Here is a 19,640-nt window from a genome sequence, read left to right as displayed (position 1 = left end):
TAAAACCCTCTTGGGGCCATTTGACTATTGCAAATTCAGGTTCCTTACACATAAGAGCTTGTTGTGATTGTCCTAGTGACTCCAACTTGGTATCTAAGCTATTCAGGAGAAGCATGAAGCTTGCTGTGTATTATTTATCATCTACTCTTTAGTCATATTATTGAATCCACATTTATCCTATTTTTTTTTCAGGTACTTATATCCGAAGGCCTAGGGCGGTATGCAAAGGACCCTAAATTTGTTTCAGCTACTAAACATGAAATTGCTGATGCTTGTGACATGACTATTGATGAGATGGAAAGTGCAGCAAGTAACCTTCTCAATGGAAATATTAGCAATGGAACCAATGGGGATATGTTTCCCATTTTAAGCAGGCAAGATTATGAACTTCAAGACTTTGGTCCTGGTTATAGTGATGAAGAACCAGATACTGGTAGATATGAAGAAGACTTAGCTGATGAAATGATATGCATTACAACCTTATAGTATTTAGCGAGAAATAAATAATTTTTAATAACAGAAAAAGTGCCTCATAGTTCAAAGATGCTAGGCACTAGTTGGAATTAATAACTAATCAAGCTTTGTACAAGTGATGTCACACCTTGAGGAAGCCATAATCTGTTGTCTCCAGATTGTTGAAATGTGATCAAAGCTGTAGTATATCATGTCTTTACCACACAATCTACCTTTCCTCAGTAGGAATAGTTATGTAAAACCAAGCAGATTCTGAAGATCCCATTTCCAGAGGACTAGAGAAGAGTTCTGAGGTGTAGTATCTTGCCTGTGTTTCAAACTTGTGCTGCTATCATTCACAGTGAAGCAGGAGTTCCTGAATGAAAAATGTCTGTAGGTCCAGCACCAAAATATGTGGAGAAAATTACTATGTGAGATAGGTGATGGCAATCAAGTGTCATTATCTCAACATTTTATAGCATATCAAATGTTCACTGCATTTAGCATATCCATTCTAACATTATTTTCAAACTTGCCTCCTGATTTATTTTCTTAATGGTCTTCTAAAATACAGTATGTCAAACTCTATCTACCAGAAATCATTGGAAAAAAGAACCTAAAAACATTTGTCATATGTAACATTAGTTTACATAGGAAAATATCATTGAGATGGTCTATTTTATGACTATCATGTTAAGGGCAACATATACTGGAATAATTGCATTCTGACTAATGCACCTGCAACCAGGTTAAAGTAGAATTAGTTAAGTTAGTTTGTTAATGATATAGTAGAAAATACTGTAAATGAATTGTAATATACAATAATTTGTATTTGTAAAGAGATGTTCTATATTTTGTAATTATTGTACCGTAATTGAACTGCAGCAATATTTATGAAACTTAATTATTGTAATTCTCCACAGAATTCTAGACATAAGTATTTTTACTTGGAATATATAGAGGTATAGGATAAATATTTAACTAGAGCCGCCACTCAATGTAAATCTTTTTGGGGGGTAAAGTGTCAGGTTTAGAGAAACTTGACAATATTCAGATTTTATAAAATATTTTGAGTCTAAGAATCTCTTTACATAAGGGATACACAGATGTCTATTTTCAGTTTTATAATCAGAAAGTTAAAAGAATTGAAATTATCTGCTTTTTTCACTGACAATAAGCTGTGATTTTTTTAAAAAAAAAATTATAGATATCCCCACATTACAATAAATACTAAATTAATTTAAAAAATTGTCCAAATCTTCATTGGTGTGAGACATTTATAATTTTGTCATAACTAATTTGACCACGTAGCCTAATTCTATAGCAGAATATGAAATAAAAAAATGTCTTAATTCCAATCCTATGTACTAGTTATGCTGCTCACAATAAAAAAAAATGATAAAAGGACTCTCCACAGAATCAAAAGATTCCTGATAAGTAAAAATACTACTTTATTGCCTCTCCCCCTTTTGCTGTTCTATGTGCAGTATTTAAAGGATTTATTTTTATGCAATTGAAAGAGGGCTTAAATTTTGTTCATGATGCAGTAAAAACCCTGATATGAATTCCTGATACAATTTTTGGGGAAAATGTAAAAATCTATTTTATTAACACTGAATAAAATTGACTTGCACTGCCAAGTTACTTTTTCAGGGTTTACCTGTACTTAACAAGATAGGTAGCAATTCAGTTCACATTTTTTAAAATGTGACATAAAACATGTCAATAAACATTTTGTATATAATGACAGTTTGCTATGGATACCTTACAGACCTCTTCTTGAATTATTCTTATTTCAAATGCCAGTATAATAATTTTAAGGGTTTGTAAATTATTTCTTGACATACATCATTTTGTATTAAAGCAAATGCAAAATGTTCTTCAGAATAAAACTCTGTAATAATTTTATTATACTTGAGGCTCCTTTGTCTAACACTTTCAACCAGTGTAATATCCAAAAGTTAAACTCTTATTGTAATATTCAATGAAACAGTGATTTTTCCATTTGAAAAACACACTCCTAAGGATTATGCTATTCTTACCTACATTTTTTATGAAGCATTGACCTTAAGTATATAAAATATGATGCATTTAAAGCTCATAGGGCTTCTGGTGTGTAAAAGACCAGTAGTATCAGGCCCTAGGCAATTAATTTTTTTAAAAATCATCCATAACAAATAGGAAAATTTTCCTAACGCCCCTACAGGCTGTGTGAGACTGATTCCTGCATATATGCCACCTCTTACCAGAACATGCTAAGTTAGATTGTTTAGTGTTAGTCATTTCACATTTTAGTTATACTTTCCTACTTACAAAAGCACACCACTTTTTAAGTCCAGAGAATAAAATTTCCTTATCAGATCTCTGTGGGTCAGAATTTCGGAGGGGTTGTTTGATGATGAAGCAACAAAGACTTATTGTGCTCAATCTCTGAAAAATCAACCCCTTTTTAAGTATCTGATATTCAGCGCTGAAAATCAGTCACTTTAGAAAATTGTACCCTAAATTTTTTCACTAGTGATTCCTGATAACATTTTCCAAATTCGGTAGCTACTATACATGATGTTTTTATAACTATAAGGTGCTAGCCCGCCAAAATAATCTTCCCAGGTGGGAAACTCATGCTTTCACAAAGTTACGCTATCTTCACTGAGATGCTGAACATAAATATTTCACCCCATTAGCATGTACCCGTGAATATTCTGAGTAAAAAGTCTCTTTCCAGGACAGAGTTCCTATTTTGCATGAAAATAGAGGTTGTTGTTTTTTTAAACTTAAACCTGGATACAATGTCCCACTTATTCAATCTTTTAAAAAAAACATGCAAAAATTTAAAGATACATAAAACAACATCTTTGCTGCTCAATTATGGCACTGGAAGAGTGAAATATGTCTCATATAGTAAAATCTTGTTAATTAGATAACTTACAAATTCCTCTAATAAATATAGGCAATACTATAAATATTCAGGTAACCTTAAGTATTCATTTAAACAAACTTGCCAGATTTTGGGTGCGCGTATATATATATACATATATATGCATGGCCAGTCCAACCATATAGGTGAACTAGGCGGTCACCAACGATGCCAGACTTTAAAGAGAGCCAAAAAAACACTTTTATTTTATTTAAAAATATATTAATATGTTATTTCTTATAAATGAAAATATCAAATATTGTACTTGTAAAATTGCCACGTCAGAAGTTGAGTTATATTATTTATTTCACTTTGCTGAGCATGGCTGTGTATGTAAAACATAGTTAAAATTTTTCACGGCACAGCTTCAAGAGAGTGCTAGCTGGGTTTCCTGCCTGGGGGCGGGATCTAGCAGTTCAGTCATTCTCAGTAGCCCAATGTTGGCCACTCATACAGTTGAATCAGTTTTGCTCACCACTTAGTGAAGACTGATCAGCAACCCACAACAGCTGTTCTGTGGTATTAAAAGCTGTTTTGGACTTCAAAAATTTGGTAAGAAGTATTAACAAGATTGTAAAAGGAGAATCACAAGTACTTGTAAGATTAATATTGCATATTTATTGTAGATTATTACTGTGAAAGTAATAGTAAAGCCCTGATTTTCAAACACCTGACTGCTGATGTTAACAAATACAGCTTAACATATGCATTCCTTTCCGTTCAAATTGCAATAACGTTCAATAACAATAGAAATTCTGATCTGTTCAATTTTTAATAGTTTTAACTGAACATTGAAATGATAAAATAAATTACTATGCTTTTATGTTACTATGATGTCATTACATGCACAGTAACTCACCAGGAAAGGTTTCAATTGGTAGAAAGCTACGTGCTCTATTGTCCTGTGGCATTGCAAATTCATAATTTTTCTCTTTCCACATTTACTCCACATTTAATTATTCTTACTAACCATTTTGATTCATTTATCTTTTAGTTTAACGTAAACAGCATTCTATTTTACTGTCATTGTTCTCTACTTTGATAATTTAAACAGTTGCTTACAATTGTACAGAAAATTAACACCACAGCAGATGAAAAAAAAAAAGTCTGGCATTCTGTATCGTAAAAGGAAAACCTGAACAGGTAAAAGAAAAAGCAACAAAAAAAGCTTCCTTCCTCAAATAGCTTCAATTTGACCAACACCGAGATGGAAAGCAGCTCACAACATTAAACTAACACTGAAGTTGAGAAAATATATTTATCTGCATAGAAATGTACCAAGGTTGAGGTAAAAAGAGATAAGGGAGAAGTAGGATATGTGGAAGACAAACTTGAAAGCAAGTTACATTATGGATATCCTGCTATGTGGCGTACATGTGATGATTGTGTATGACAAATTCTAGTGGAACATGGACCCAGAACCACTTCAGGAATTTCACTTCCTGAAATATGGAAATAGAAGAAAATTATTTGCACACTACTACAAGAGGAAACTTGCCAAGGGGGAAGAAATACATCAGCAGTGGTTATAGTATTCAGTGTCATAAACTCAGTGTTTTGCTTCTGCTGCAAGCTGTTTAGCAGTCATGCAACTGATAGCTTATTTACTGAAAAGGATTGGAAAAATGTTTCTTCAATTCTGTCTTCTCATGAAAAAATTCCTAAATATTTGTAAAATTTACAAAACTAGAAAGAACTTGAACTATGACTGGGAAAAAAACCTAATGATGAAGAACATTTACATGTAATCAAGTGAGAAGAAGAATACTGGAGCATCTGGTTTCTTTAGTGAGAGTTCTCATTGGACAACAATCCACAGGACTAATGAAAAATTATACAGTGCAGATAATGGAAACTTCTTAAAATGTATTGAATGCCTAACTTTGATTGATCCAGTCATGAAGGAGCATCTGTATATAACAAGTGACCACAAAATTCATGTTCATTACATTGGAAAAAGTCTGAAGGATGAGCTGATTTAACTCCTAGCAAATGCTGTAAAGAGAAAATCTTAAAAGCTGCCCATCCCTCAAAATATTTTTTAGTAATTATGGACTCTAAATCAGATGTGAATCATATTGAGCAGATGTCACTTCATAGATGCATCAAAATCTGCAGTTGAGGATAATGCTGAAGTGATTATAAAGGAACATTTTGGGGGGTTGGCTGGTGCTTTTATGACTAAATGTATTCTACAGGAGCTTGAAGGAATGTCATTATCTATTGAGAATGTACATGACCAAGACTATGACAATGGGAGTAATATGAAAGGTAAAAACAGTGGTGTACAAAAGAGAATAATAGAAATGAATCCTTGGGTGGTTTTTGTTCCTTGCAGTCTCCATTCCCTGAATTTGGTTGTTAATGATTTTGCCAAATTTAGATCGGAGGCAAATAGTTTCTTTGACTTCGCGCAATGCATATTTCTGCCCCCCTCCAAGTTCAACACACCATTGGAAAGTTCTTTCAGCCCATGTGTGTTCTCTAACTCTGAAACCATTGAGTCCAACAAGATGGAAGAGTTGAACTGATGTCTTGAAGCCTCTTCAGTGGAAATATCAATGATGCACTAATTGAAATCTCTTATGATACTATCCTAACAGGACATGTGTGGATGCATAAGCTCTTGCAAATGGCTTTTGCAAGTTCAAATTCACAGACAGCTCTCTCACCATCTTCATTGCTCTTCAAATTTCCCTTGATTCTTTTAGATTCTGTTGCAAATGGGGAATATAGCTTTTCAAAGTTAAAATTGATAAAGACATGCCTTTGTTCTAGGGATGTGAACGACTAGTCAACTATCCAATAAGCAAATGCTTATCAGATAGTTGACACACTAGTCAACTAGTCACTTCCCCCCCTTGATGCCTCTATCAGAAAGAGGCAGCAAGTGGCGGTGGGGGGGGAGGCGAAATGGAGAGGGTGCTTGAAAGTGGCAGTTCCGTGTGGAGCCCAAGGTCAGCTGGGAACTGCCTGAGTCCTCCCACTAGTCCTGTGCTCCCCAAAGTGCTTTCGCCTTTCAAGAGTAGCAACAGCCAGAAGCTGTTGCTATACAGGCAGTCCCCGGGTTACGTACAAGATAGGGACTGTAGGTTTGTTCTTAAGTTGAATTTGTAAGTAAGTAGGAACTGATACATATTGTAGGGGAAACTCTAGCCAAACATTTCTCCAGAGCTCAGTTTTATTCTCCCACACCTCACTTCCCTCAGTCCTTTATTCTCAAGCTGAGGTGTCTGCTGAGAAAAGTCACTCCGCGTCTCCCTGGTCTGCTGGGGGGGGGGGGCTAGCTTTGCATCTCCCTGGTCTGCTGGGGGGAAGCAGCTAGTGCGGGGTTGCCTCACCCCGTTTGTAAGTAGGGATCCGATGTAAGTCGGATCCATGTAACCCGGGGACTGCCTGTATTTCAAAGGCGGAGGCCACCCTTATTGACTAATCGAATAGTCGATGCAAATTGCATCAACTATTCAATTAGTCAATTAATCTGAATTTAACACTCCTACTTTGTTCTGTGCTGAAAGAAACTTGTTTAACTCATCTCAAAAGAACATGAAATAGCTTCAGAACTTTCTCAAATAACTCATTGCCCAATTTGCAAAAGGAAAAACACAAAGTTCTAAATGTTTACACAAATGAAAGGCCCAAATATAAAAGGGTAATAACTCAAAAGCAGACAATTCGGTATGAAGGAATAAAGATTTTCACAGCTTCCCAAAAATAATTTCCTTTGGAAGGAAGATAATTGCAACTTGAAATGCAACTGTTTATAATACTGACCAGAAACACTGTGTACAACTCAAAATGGTTAAAACTTTAAAGTGTCAGCTACTGGGCAGTGTACACTATTCAGTATAATTGTTAAGATTAATGAAAAATGGGGGAAAATCATTTTTAAACTGTTTGTTACAAATGCCAAGTAAATAAAGGTAAAACTTCATTCTAGACTTATTTTTCTCTATTTTGAAGGTGGGGGTGGGGAGTAGGCACCAAAGTCATAGTTTCCAAAAACACTCAGGCCAGCCTTGTATGTGCATGTGTAACCCACACACCTGGGTTATGTCTACACTGGTGGGTTGTTGCGTCAGAGGTAAGCAAATGAGCAGGGTTTTCAACAAATTGTGGAAAACCCTACTCGCCAGACAAAAAAGGGACTCGCCATCCTCCCTCCAAAAAAGATTCCTGCCCTTCTCACTGCCCTCAGCCTTCCTGAGACCAGCCCCCCTCCACCAGCCCTTCTCTCCCCCCTGTGCCCATTCCTTCAGTAGACCCACACTGACCACGTGAGCTACCCCTGCTCATCCCCTCTCCTAACACCTCCCTCTACACACCTGCCCTGCTTCTCTCCTCTGGTGCTGGTCCCTCCCCTGCAGGGTCTGCCCTTCTGCTTCACCCCCAGAATTCCCTGGCACCTGCACCTTCCTGGTGCCTCCCCCTTCCCTTACTGCCCCACCCCCTTTGCCCTCTTTTTCCTTGATACCCACCCCCTCACCACCCTCTGCCCCTATTCCCCTCAACATGCCGCTGTGCCCTCACATATGACTTGCTCCATCTCTGCTTTCCTCATGACCACCCCTTCTTTCAAGCCTTCTCTCAGCACCTCCCTCTCCCCATCAAGCTCCCAATGCCCTTACCCATTCCTCTCCCAGCATCACCCTGTCCCTCCTCCGACACCTCCCCTCCTGAACTTTTCCTCATTGTCTCCATTTGTCCCCCTGGCATTTGTCTCTCCTCCAACCTTGGAGCCTTGCCCTGACCTGTCCCCCTTTCCTCAGCACAAGCCCCTTCCTCTCCCACCCTTCCCACTATTTTTCCCCCTTCCCCTCCCCCACCTTCAGCCTTCCAGTTGGCGGGACTGGAGTCTGTGCTTGGGCCCCAGAAGTCCCCACAGCCCTGGACTCAGCTGCTTCCGGGGCTCCAGACCACATGCTGGGCTGCGTGGTGCCAATTTTTACTGAAGTCCCCGCACCAGCTTTGGCTCCCATTAACAGGAACACGGGGGGCAGGAAGTCAGTCTGTCCACCCGTCCATCCCCCTCAACCTCCCATGAGGAGCACGGCTGTGTAAGTGGGTTCATACCAGAAGCGTAGTGAGGGTGTTTTGTACCCGGAGGGAAAAGACCAAATTTGTTACTGTGGAACTTATGTCCTTTTATAGAAACTTTGTATACTTATACAGAACATAGAAACTTTGTATTAAGCCTTTTTACATACAAACCTTGTATCTTGTAGACTTTGTACCTCCCCCCCCCCCCTTGCTAAACTGATTGTCCTGTTGAGTGAATGAGGTGTGAATGGATAAGGCATGAAAGAAAACCCTCTGGGCACTTGCAGTGGTTGCAGAAAGGTGGAAGCCAGAATAAGAACAATGGGACCAGTGAAGTGGGCTCATTGAAAGAAGGCTGAACTTATGGATGCCTTGGGAGTAAGCAGCAAGCGGCTGCTTCTGAAAGGTCCCTCTTTTAAGGTGAATGGGGGAGCACTCCCCCAATCAACCCCCCACCCTCAGCCAGGCAGGGAGGAACATACCTTGCTTGAAAACTACTGCTCCTCCCACCCTGCTGGCTGTTTCAGCTGCAGTTTAAAGAGTGCTGCTCAGCTGGAGCAGCACTTAGCTGGCCTTCAGTTCCCATGCTCATCCACGCCTCGCCTCCCAGCCACTTTCCCCGCCCCGCTGGACACCTGGGAATCCTACCTGGAGCCCCTAGAGATGGCTTGCGGAGCCCTGGTGCTCTGCAAGACCAATATCTATTTGCTGCGGACGAGTGTATTTGTCGAGCCTGGCAAACGAGGCTAAGTGTGGAATATCACCAAGCCTCATTTGCATACCTATTGAGCCACCATTTTTGCGGAAGAGGCTCTTGCACTAGAAGGAGCTGTCTACATTGCCCCTTCTTGTGCAAGAAAAACCCTCTTGTGCGATGCCGTTATTCCTGAAAATAATCTTGTGCAAGGGGCAGTGTAGACAGCTCCTTCTAGCACAAGAACTTCTTCTGCAAAAATGGTGGCTCATTAGGTATGCAAATGAGGCTTGGCAATATTCCACGCATAGCCTCATTTGCATACTTCTGGCGCAACAACCTGCCAGTGTAGACATAGCTCTAGTGTGGTTACCAGGCAGTGGCACCTAGACCACAGGAGTGGTTAAAACCAAGAGACCTCTACAGCAGGGGTTGGGAGCTAGCTGATTTCTAGCTCAGAGAATAGAGATGCCTGTACTCAGCTCTAGAAGTCCCAGGTTCAAATCCATCTGGTAGTGGTTACAAGTGGAGGCTTGTTTGGGATCTCAACTGGGTTTCTGAAACTTGGGACATACTTCCTCACCTAGGGGAAGTATGTAACCCACACATCTGTAGGCTATGTCTACAGTGGCAGCTTCTTGGGCAAGAACTATTTTGTGGAAGAGTTCTTGTGCAAAAAGTCTTCCACAAGAGTGCGTCTACAGTACCATGTGCTGTTATGCAAGAGCATCTATGGCAGTGTGGATGCTCTCTTGTGCAAGAAAGCTCTGATGGCCATTTTAGCCGTAAGGCTTTCTTGCGCAAGAAATTCATTTTGCCTGTCTACACTGCCCCCTTGCACAAGAGCTCTTGCACAAGAGGGCTTATTCCTCATGGGGAAAAAAATAACTCTTCCAGAAGAAGCCCTGTTTTCCGACGCTAGACTGTAAATTTACTTGTGCAAGAACGTGTTTGCAGTGTAGACACCCGGCAAGTTTTTGCGCAAGGACAGCTGTTCTTGTGCAAGAAGCTTCCAGTGTAGACGTAGCCCTAGTGTGGTTACCATGCAGTGGCACCTAGACCACAGCCACAGTTAACACTAAGAGCTCTCTACATCAGAGGTTGGGAGCCAGGGGGCTTTTAGTTCAGAGGGTAGAGGCTCCTATACTCCGAGGTCCCAGGTTCAAATCCACCTGATGGTGGTTACACATGTGCTTCCACTAGACCTGAGTTGGGCAAGATGTGGCTGGGGGGCTGGACCAGCCTGCCTAACACTTATTGTTCTCTGGCTGCTTTCTATTTATATCCTGCTGCTCATGCCACCAAATTTCCAGGCAATGGCTCAGGCAGCAGAATCTATTTAAATGGTTTATAACTCCTGGTCGTGGTGCTACTCCAGGAAGGGCTGGAGACACAAGCCTTTTAAATAGCCACATCAACCCAGGTGCCTGCCAGGAAATTAGGTAGCACCAGGGCCAGAAGTCACAAGCCCTTTCCTCTGTTTTTACTTCAAAGCCTTCAGCCCTAGAAAACTCTGGGGAGAGGGTAGGCCCCCAGCTCCATCTCTTCTAACCCAGGCCCCACCCCTTCTGGGGGTGGAGCTGGCCTGTGGCTAATACCAAAATTTATTAAGTGGCCACCCTGCAAAAAATGCCCATCCCTGCTCTAGACCTTAATAACACCATAGTTCCAGGCATCAACACATACTCAGTCAAACACAAGCAAATATGAATTTTTCATATGAACAATGTAATCTAATATTCTAACAATATGTTCTGGGAAACCTGGAGAACAGCAGCCTAGCATCCAGGAAAGTGGTTTGCATCATAATCTGAAATGTACTTGTTTTCCATCAACAATGTTTTCATTTTAAATTTATTTTTGTAATAAGCAGAGTACATGCATTTCTGTTGCTGAAATAAAAATAGGCACACTTAAATTAGGTCTATTAGAAATCTGACTCATCAGGTTTGCTGTATTTTACAGTTGCTTGCTTCAGTTATAATTACATCACTTGTAAGTAGCTCAACTGAAACCCAACCTTTGCAAGCCAGCTTTAGCCTATCAAGTCTATACATGAAAACTCAGATTGTTGAGACAACTGATTGATTTCAAAACCAGTACAAAATGAGTAGTATTTGTAAAGCTCTATTTTGTTAGTCTCTGGGAATAAAATCAATTTCCACACAAAAGGAAACATGAAATGAGACTATGTATACACTGCCATGTGCTTTTCATTTGTTTAGTCCTATTTATTATATATTTTAGAGTGTTTGGCTGTTTGATCAAGAACTCCTCCTAAATGGTAAGAGCTAGGACCACCAAATTCAGTATACAGCTTCCGCATATAATTTAAAGCAATGTACGGGCTTGGTTGTGCCGAGAAAATGGGATGTGCCTGGAATGGGATTGCGTCTCAAACAGAAAAGAGACCATCACCAAACCAAGTAGAGTCCTCAAAATTGATATAATGGAGCAAATGTTGAAAGAAACTGAACCAAGATGAGCGGGAAAAGTAGGCTGAATCTGGAAAAAGGACTGCTTACAGAAAAGAGCTAAAATAGAGAAATTGGAGTAGTGTTGTGTTTTGGCACAGTTACATCAATGCTTAAGGTTTGAAAGTGTTATTGGAAATTAAACTGACTATAGCTCTTTTTTATTAAAATGTAGCAAATAAGTGTGATGGGATGAGGTCACAGAAGACCCCTTGGGGGTGCTGACAGAAGCCACTGCCACCTGCCTTCTTGCTCTCTGGGGCACCTCAGTGCCCCTACCTGCTGGGTCAGTTCCCTGGTCTCCTGCAGCCCATGCACAGAGCTGAGATCACTGCCCCCACTGAGGAGCAGTACAGAACTCTTTAGGTCCAAGGAAAATGCAGTTTTGGGCCATGCTTCCTGGGATCCCACTCCCCAAAGAGAATCAGAATCCCAAATGAATTATTTCAATAAGCCCCCTTTATTAATGAAAGGAGGATGTACCCACTGATTGCTCGCCCGGACAACAATTATTTACACTGGGCATCATAATAAATAAACGTGAATATTAAAAGTGATTATTAAGTATAAGCAGTAGGATTTAAGTGTTTGTAAGTGAGAACAGGCAGAGCAAAGTAGATTATAAGTTAAAAATAACAAAAAATGCTTAGCTAATTGTGAAACTAAAACATCAGTACAAACTTATTAAACTCACCCTAAAATTGTTCTTATTCCAGCTAAGCCTCCAAACCAGAGAAGTCTCCATTTTCCTGGAGGATATAACAACGAGAATTCCTGTGGCACCTTAGGCTGCATCTAGACTGCACGCCTTTTTCGACAGAGGCTTTTTCGACAGTATCTTTCGAAAAAGCCTCTGTTGAAAAAGAGTCTAGATTAAATTATGCAGATCGAAAAAATTGATCCGCTTTTTCGAAAAAGAGCATCCAGACTGCTAGACGCTCTGTCAAAAAAATAAGGCACCTGGAAGTGCTTCTGGCAGGGTATGGGGGCAGACTATTTCCAGGTGCTGCTGCACGCCATTTACAGAGACATGTGCTTAAATGGATCCCCCTGGACAGCTGTAGCTCTGCTCCTGCTTCTGGCTTGCCTACCTCCTAGAGGGAAAGCAATGCTGCTACAGTTCTTGCTCTGGTTGCCCTGCTTCCTCGGACACCACAGCAATTTATTTGCAGGGTTTTTTCCTGCTTTTCACGGTGTTATTGGCCTGAGCTGCCCCATGGCAGGCGATGGCCCCACACTGCCATACTGCAGCTTCTGCTGCATCTGCATGACTGTCATGAATCTCCTGTCCCATATGAACCTGGACCACACTGAAGAGACCCTCCTCTGGAATGCAGGAGTTCTGTCCTTGCCCCCAAACTTTTTTGGGGACAGGCAGATTTGGAGGCACGAGACGAGTTCAGACTAGTGGGACGAGCTTGTCATGCAGCTCTGGGATGACAAACACTGGCTCCGCAACTTCTGGATGCAAAAGGACACATTCGTGAGCTATGTACCTGGCTCGCCCCTGCTCTGGAACACCAGGACACCCACCTGTGGCCCACCATCCCCCTGCAGAAGTGGGTCACAATCATCCTGTGGAAGCTGGCCACCCCTGACAGCTACCACTCCGTAGAACACCAGTTTGGTGTGGGGAGGTCTACCATTGGGTCCGTCTTGAGGGAGGTAAGTCACTTTCGGGGGACAGGCCCTGCTGAATGAGGGGGTGAGAAAGAGGGACTGTCAGGCAAGGGCAAGAGGAAGTGGGGGGTGGAGTGGCACTTGAAGGCCACTCCTCAGCCACCCCTGCACTGACAAGGGACGGGGCAGTTTGGGGAGGGGGGAGGGTTCTCCTCCCAAGCTCTTAGGTAACCTGACTCCTTGGTTTCTATTTGTCTTGTGCTGCAGGTGGTGAGGACCATCAATGCGGAGCTGCTGAAGTGGCTCATCTGTCTCGGGGACCTGGACATCATTGCCAGGTTTGCCACCCTTGGCTTCCTGAACTGCAGAAGAGCCCTCGATGGGACACACATCGCAATCTGCACACTGCCCCATCGAGCAGCCCAGTTTATAAACAGGAATGGCTACTATCCCGTGGTGCTGCCGGCCCTCGTCGACCACCGGAGACACTTTATAGACATTTGTGTCGGGTGGTCAGGACAGGCATATGATAACCACATATTTCGTAACTCCTACCTGTACCACAGGTTACAGGCAGGAACATTTTTTCCCCAGCAGCACCTTGCGCTTGGGGACATGCAGATGCCAGTGTGCATAGTGGCTGACGTGGCCTACCTCCGATGCCATGGCTCATGAAGTCCTACTCCAGCCACCTGGATGCGAACAAGGAGCTTTTCAACACACATCTTAGCCAGGCTCTCATCCAGGTGGAATGTGCCTTCGGCTGTCTGAAAGGGAGGTTCCGTTGCCTCCTCACACACCTGGGCTGTGTCTAGACTACATGGCTCTATCGACGGAGCCATGTAGATGAGGGTTGTAGGCAAAGGGAAATGAAGTGGCGATTTAAATAATCGCCGCTTCATTTAAATTTACATGGCTGCTGCGCGGAGCCGACAAACAGCTGATCAGCTGTTTGTCCACTCAGCGTGCTAGTCTGGACACGCCCTGCCGACATCAAAGCCCTTTGTTGGCAGCCCCGTTATTCCTCGGGGGATGAGATTTACCAGGGCTGCCGACAAAGGGCTTTGATGTCGGTAGGGGAGCATCCAGACTAGCACGCTGAGCTGACAAACAGCTGATCAGCTGTTTGTCAGCTTAGTGCGGCAGCCATGTAAATTTAAATGAAGCCGCGATTATTTTAATCGCAGCTTCATTTCCCTTTTTCGAATACACAGATCTACATGCCTCCATCGAGGGAGGCATGTAGTTTAGATGTACCCCTGGAGTTGGGCGAACACAACATCCCGGAGGTGGTGGCCGCATGTTGTGCCCTCCATAACTTGGTGGAGAGGAAAGGGGAGGCCTTCCTGCCGGGGTGGGGGACAGGTGCTGATGATGAGGAGAGACAATTTCAGCAATCCCGAATGGCTGCCATCTGCCAGGCTCACTAGGCTGGTGTCCAAATCCAAGAGGCTCTAAGGGAGAGATTCTCAGAAGGAGCCTACTGACTCTCCCAAGGGCCCCCCCATGGGAGGTTTGGCGTGGCCCACTCTACCTTTCCCCTCCACAACCCTCACTCTCTTCCTACTAAGATGACAGACCCAGTTTTCTTTGTAAACAGAATTTTTTTTCATTAGAAACACTAGGGCTGTTTGTGTTTGAAAGTAGGAATAAGGGATCTTCCGGAAAAGGGCTTATTTTCCGGAGAATCGTGTCTACACTGGCGCTCTTCTCCGGCAAAAACCCCGAGCCGGAAAAAAGCAGCAGCCATGTAAATGCAAATACCGTGGGGGATATTTAAATCCCCCGCGGATTTGCAATTCCGAAGTGTCTCATTAGCATCCCTTTTCCGGAAAGGGATGCCAATGTAGACACAGCCGAGCAGTACAGAGCAGGTGCGAACTATGTATAAAACACCTTTCTCTTCTTACTGTTCAACTGTTTATAAACAAAATAAATCTGTCAGTCAAAAATAAAGATTTTTGTTACATAACTGAAATGTTCTTTAACTGGGGTGGTAGAGGACTCAAAACCTAGAGGGGGACTCAAGTAGGCCACTGCTTCTCTGATTGCAGGGTCCTGCCACCTTCCTGAATCTTGGCATTGCCACAGCCTTGAGATCGGGTGGAGTGAGAGCCAGTCCTAGCCTGGGCAAGAGGGGGGGCAATCGTTGGGCTTAGGAGTAGGAGGGGCTAGAGGAGCAGGGGCCTGACATACAGAAGGAGTGGTACCCGTGACAGGGGCAGGCAAACAGAGGACCTCCCGCATTGTGGCACAGATTGAAGTGTGCTGCTGGACCAGCTCATCCAGCAACCTGGTGCACCACTTGGTCTCTGCCTTCGTCCTCTGCTGGAGGGTCCAGTTCAGGTCCTGCAGGGCCACTACGTGTTCCTCTAGCAGGTCCATGTAGACCTGCCAGTGCCTATGGGTGCCACGGGACCAGGATGGAGGTGGGGTAGGTGTGGTGCTCCCCTGTTGGGTGGAGAGTCTGGCTGTGGAGGAAAAGAGGAGGAGACAATCAATGTCTGTGTGCACCCCTGCTGTCACCGAGAGCATGCAGTGGCTGTCAGGGGCTCTCCTTTGTACAGGAGACTCAGGGGTGTTATACGTGACACTGCATGTGAGTTGGGCAGCGGCCTGAAAGCTTCACAGGGGCCCCACAGTGGCAATGGGACTAGATGGCCCCCCACACTGTCAACCCCACCCGTGTGTCGTGACCCCTCCACGCACTCACCTGATGTTCCCGCCCCGATGTCCATGGATGCCTGGGAGGCCTCTGGAGTCTGGAGGACCGGCTCCTGGGAGAGGGTCCCTGCTGCCTCCTCTTCCTCCTCCTGGTGCAGCTCTCCCGCCTCTCCTGCCTTGTCTTCCTCCCTCAAGGGTCGGTCCACGATATGGTGGGGTAACTCGGACTCCACCACATACAGTGGAGTTTGGGCTTCCCCACAGCCCAGGATCTGCTCCAACTCCTGGTAGCAAGGGCAGTTCTTTGGGGCTGCCCCAGAGCAAGAGCTGTGGTCCTGGGCCTTGGCATATCCCTGCTGCAGCTCCTTGACCCTCACTTGTGCCATTGTGCGGGGGTGATGTCCTTTGGTGGTCAGTCCCTGGGCCAGGCGCTCATAGATGTCGCATTCCTGCGGCGTGTCTGCAGGGCTTCTTCCTGAGACCAGAGTTCCAGCAGGTTTTTTATTTCTGGCCCTGACTAGGCTGGTGCCCGCCTTCTGGTGCCCCTGGGTGGGTCCTCCTCTGTGCCGAGAAGGGCCAGAGGGGCCTTGAGGCTGGGACGTGGTTAGCACAACAGGCACAGGTGTTCTGGCTAGCTGCCGGACAGCAAGGCCTGTCTGGGTGCCTGTGCCTTTAACAGGCTGCGGCCAGGAACCACAGAGGTGCTCTACATGTAAAGGCTAGACTGTCCACCAGGGCTTCTTCCTGGAGGCCTTTTTATCCCCGGACAGAACTGGCTCCCTGCACACCTTTTTTCGACAGATCTGTCAAAAAAGGCGTTCTTCCTTGTAAAATGAGGTTTACTGCTGTCGACAAAACCGCCACATTCTGTCTATTTACTGTCGACAGAACATGGTGAAAGTCTAGACGCAGGTATAGTTTTTTTTTTTTTTCAAAAAAAGGCCAGGTTTTTTTTTTTTTTTTTTTCGAAAAAACCCTGTAGTCTAGACACACCCTTATAGACTAATGGATTTTTTGAAGCATAAGCTTTCATGGGCAAAGACCCACTTCCTCAGATGCATGTAGTGAAAATTCCAGAGGCAGGTATAAATATACAGGCCTAAGAAGAGAGTACCAATCAAGAGTAAGGTTAGAGATGACAAGGTCAATTCAGTCAGGGAGGATGAGGCCCACTTCTAGCAGCTGCTGTGGAGGTGTGAACACCAAGAGAGGAGAAACTGCTTTTGTAGTTAGCTAGCCCTTCTCAGTCTTTGTTTAATCCTAAACTGATAGTATCAAATTTGCAGATGCATTATAGCTCTGCAGTTTCTCTTTGAAGTATGTTCTTGAAGTTTTTTTGTTGCAGGATGGCTACTTTTAAATCTGCTACTGTGTGTCCAGTGAGATTGAAGTGTTCTCCTACAGGTTTTTGTGTATTGCCATTCCTGATATCTGATTTGTGTCTATTTATTCTTTTACGTAGGGTCTGTCCAGTTTGGACAATGTATATGGTAGAGAGGCATTACTGGCACATGATTGCATATATTACATTGGTAGATGCGCAGGTGAATGAGCCCATAATGGTATGGCTGATGTGGTTAGGTCCTGTGATGGTGTCGTTGGTGTAGATGTGTGGGCAGAGTTCGCACCAAGGTATATGGTAGGGACTGGTTCCAGAGTTGGAGTTACTGTGGTGTGATGTATAGTTGCTGGTGAGAATTTGCTTCAGGTTGGTGGGTTGTCTGTGGGCGAGAACTGGCCTACCTCCCAAGCTTGTATTCCATCTACATGTGGGATGCTGATGTAGAGAGCCTCTACATCCATGCATCACTACATGCATCTGACTAAGTGGGTCTTTGCCCAGGAAAGCTTATGCTCCAATAAATCTGTTAAGTCTATAAGGTGCCACAGGACTTCTCATTGTTCTCGCAGATTCAGACTAACACGGCTACCCCTCTGATACTGGAGTATATAGTTGTCCTCCAGGGTGTGCCATGCCAGCGAAAGACAAAAAAAAAAGCTCCTAGCTTCCTATTGTGTTATAGATACCACCTTTCTCTGAGCAAGTACTTGGTCTGCCCCTACCAGTAGGGGTGGACATGTAATTTCCTAAGACCAAGCACTGCTAAGACTTAAAGGACAAAAGAGGGGCTGTGTCTACACTGGGCCACTTATTCCGGAAAATCAGCCGCTTTTCCGGAATAAGCTGCGAGCTGTCTACACTGGCCCTTGAATTTCCGGAAAAGCAACGATGCTCTACTGTACAAAATCAGCCGCTATTCCGGAAAAACTATTCTGCTCCCGCTCGGGCATAAGTCCTTATTCCAGAACACTGTTCCGGAAAAGGGCCAGTGTAGACAGCCCAGTAGTCTTTTCCGGAAAAAAGCCCCAATCGCGAAAATGGCGATCGGGGCTCTTTTCCGGAAAAGCGCGTCTACATTGGCCACAGACGCTTTTCCAGAAAAAGGGCTTTTCCGGAAAAGCAGCCTGCCAATGTAGACGCTCCTTTTCCGGAAAAACTGAAAACGGAATAGTATTCCGTTTTAAGCATTTCCGGAAATTCATGCCAGTGTAGACACAGCCAGGGTGTTTATAGTTGGTCATTTAGACATTGAAGGCAACACCCTTGATGGCTTCCATTTGCACATTTAAACCTATAAAGCAACTTTACACACAAGAACAATACCTACACCAAAATAAGATATACAGACCAGCGGATTAAGACATTAAGGCTGTGTCTACACTGGGCCACTTATTCTGGAAAATCAGCCGCTTTTCCGGAATAAGCTGTGAGCTGTCTACACTGGCCGCTTGCTCTTCCAGAAAAGCAATGATGATCTAATGTAAAATCGTCATTGTTTTTCTGGAAAAACTATGCTGCTCCCGTTCGGGCAAAAGTCCTTTTCCAGAAAAACTGTTCCAGAAAAGGGACAGTGTAGACAGCACAGTAGTCTTTTCCGCAAAAAATCCGATTGTCATTTTCGCAATCGGGGCTTTTTTGCGGAAAAGCGCGTCTACATTGGCCCGGACGCTTTTCCGGAAAAAGTGCTTTTCCAGAAAAGCATCCTGCCAATGTAGACACGCTTTTCCAGAAATACTTATAATGGAAAAACTGTTCCATTTTAAGCATTTCCGGAAAAAGGGTGCCAGTGTAGACGTAGCCTTCGGGTATGTCTACACAGCAGGGCAAAACTCGAATTAAGCCATGCAACTTCAGCTACGTCAATTGTATAGCTTAAGTCGAAATAGCTTAATTCACTTTTGGTGCTGTCTACACAGCAGGAAGTCAATGGAAGAACACTCTTCCTTCAATTTCCCTTATTCCTCATGAAATGAGGGTTACAGGAGTGGCAGTAAGAAATTCTCCAGCTCGCCATTATTTTGAAATAATGGCTTGCAGTGTAGACAAGCTCTTTGTTATTTTGGAATAATGTCAGTTATTCCGAAATAATGCTGCTGTGTAGACATGCCCTAAGATTGATAGGTTACATGAGGCAATTTGTCCCAAGCATCTTTGAGTTACGTATATTTGTGTCCATAAGTCCATTTAATAAAGCATGGGGATGGGTCTGTCACAACAAGTGTTTAAAGAGATGAAGAAAAAATACACTTGATGAAATGCCCATTCAAAAAAAATTTACCAAAATTAACTTCATAAAAATAACACTGTATTTTTGAAAAATATAATCATTTTCCTTTTATTTTCCAAAAAACAAAATTGAGTTAAAGAGCCAAACAATGTAAATCTGCTAGTTCTGAATATTTGTGCATAAATATAATCTACCAGGAAACTCGACCA

At 43.3% G+C, this 19,640-nt stretch overlaps 1 protein-coding gene across 1 annotated transcript in view; it reads left to right on the top strand.

The window, feature by feature from the left end:
- The window catches only part of CACNA1D (calcium voltage-gated channel subunit alpha1 D), a 365,513-nt gene extending 359,350 nt beyond the window's left edge, over nt 1–6,163 (top strand). The window contains exon 47 of the mRNA XM_075938914.1: nt 193–6,163. Within this exon, the coding sequence (XP_075795029.1) occupies nt 193–486 (294 nt within the window). The 3' untranslated portion in view covers nt 487–6,163. The remainder of the gene's footprint in view (nt 1–192) is intronic.
- Nucleotides 6,164–19,640: the final 13,477 nt, after the last annotated feature.

The sequence above is a fragment of the Pelodiscus sinensis genome, chromosome 11 (genome assembly GCF_049634645.1).
Source record: "Pelodiscus sinensis isolate JC-2024 chromosome 11, ASM4963464v1, whole genome shotgun sequence".
NCBI lineage: Eukaryota > Metazoa > Chordata > Testudines > Trionychidae > Pelodiscus > Pelodiscus sinensis.
This window is presented reverse-complemented; position numbering and strand designations above follow the sequence as displayed.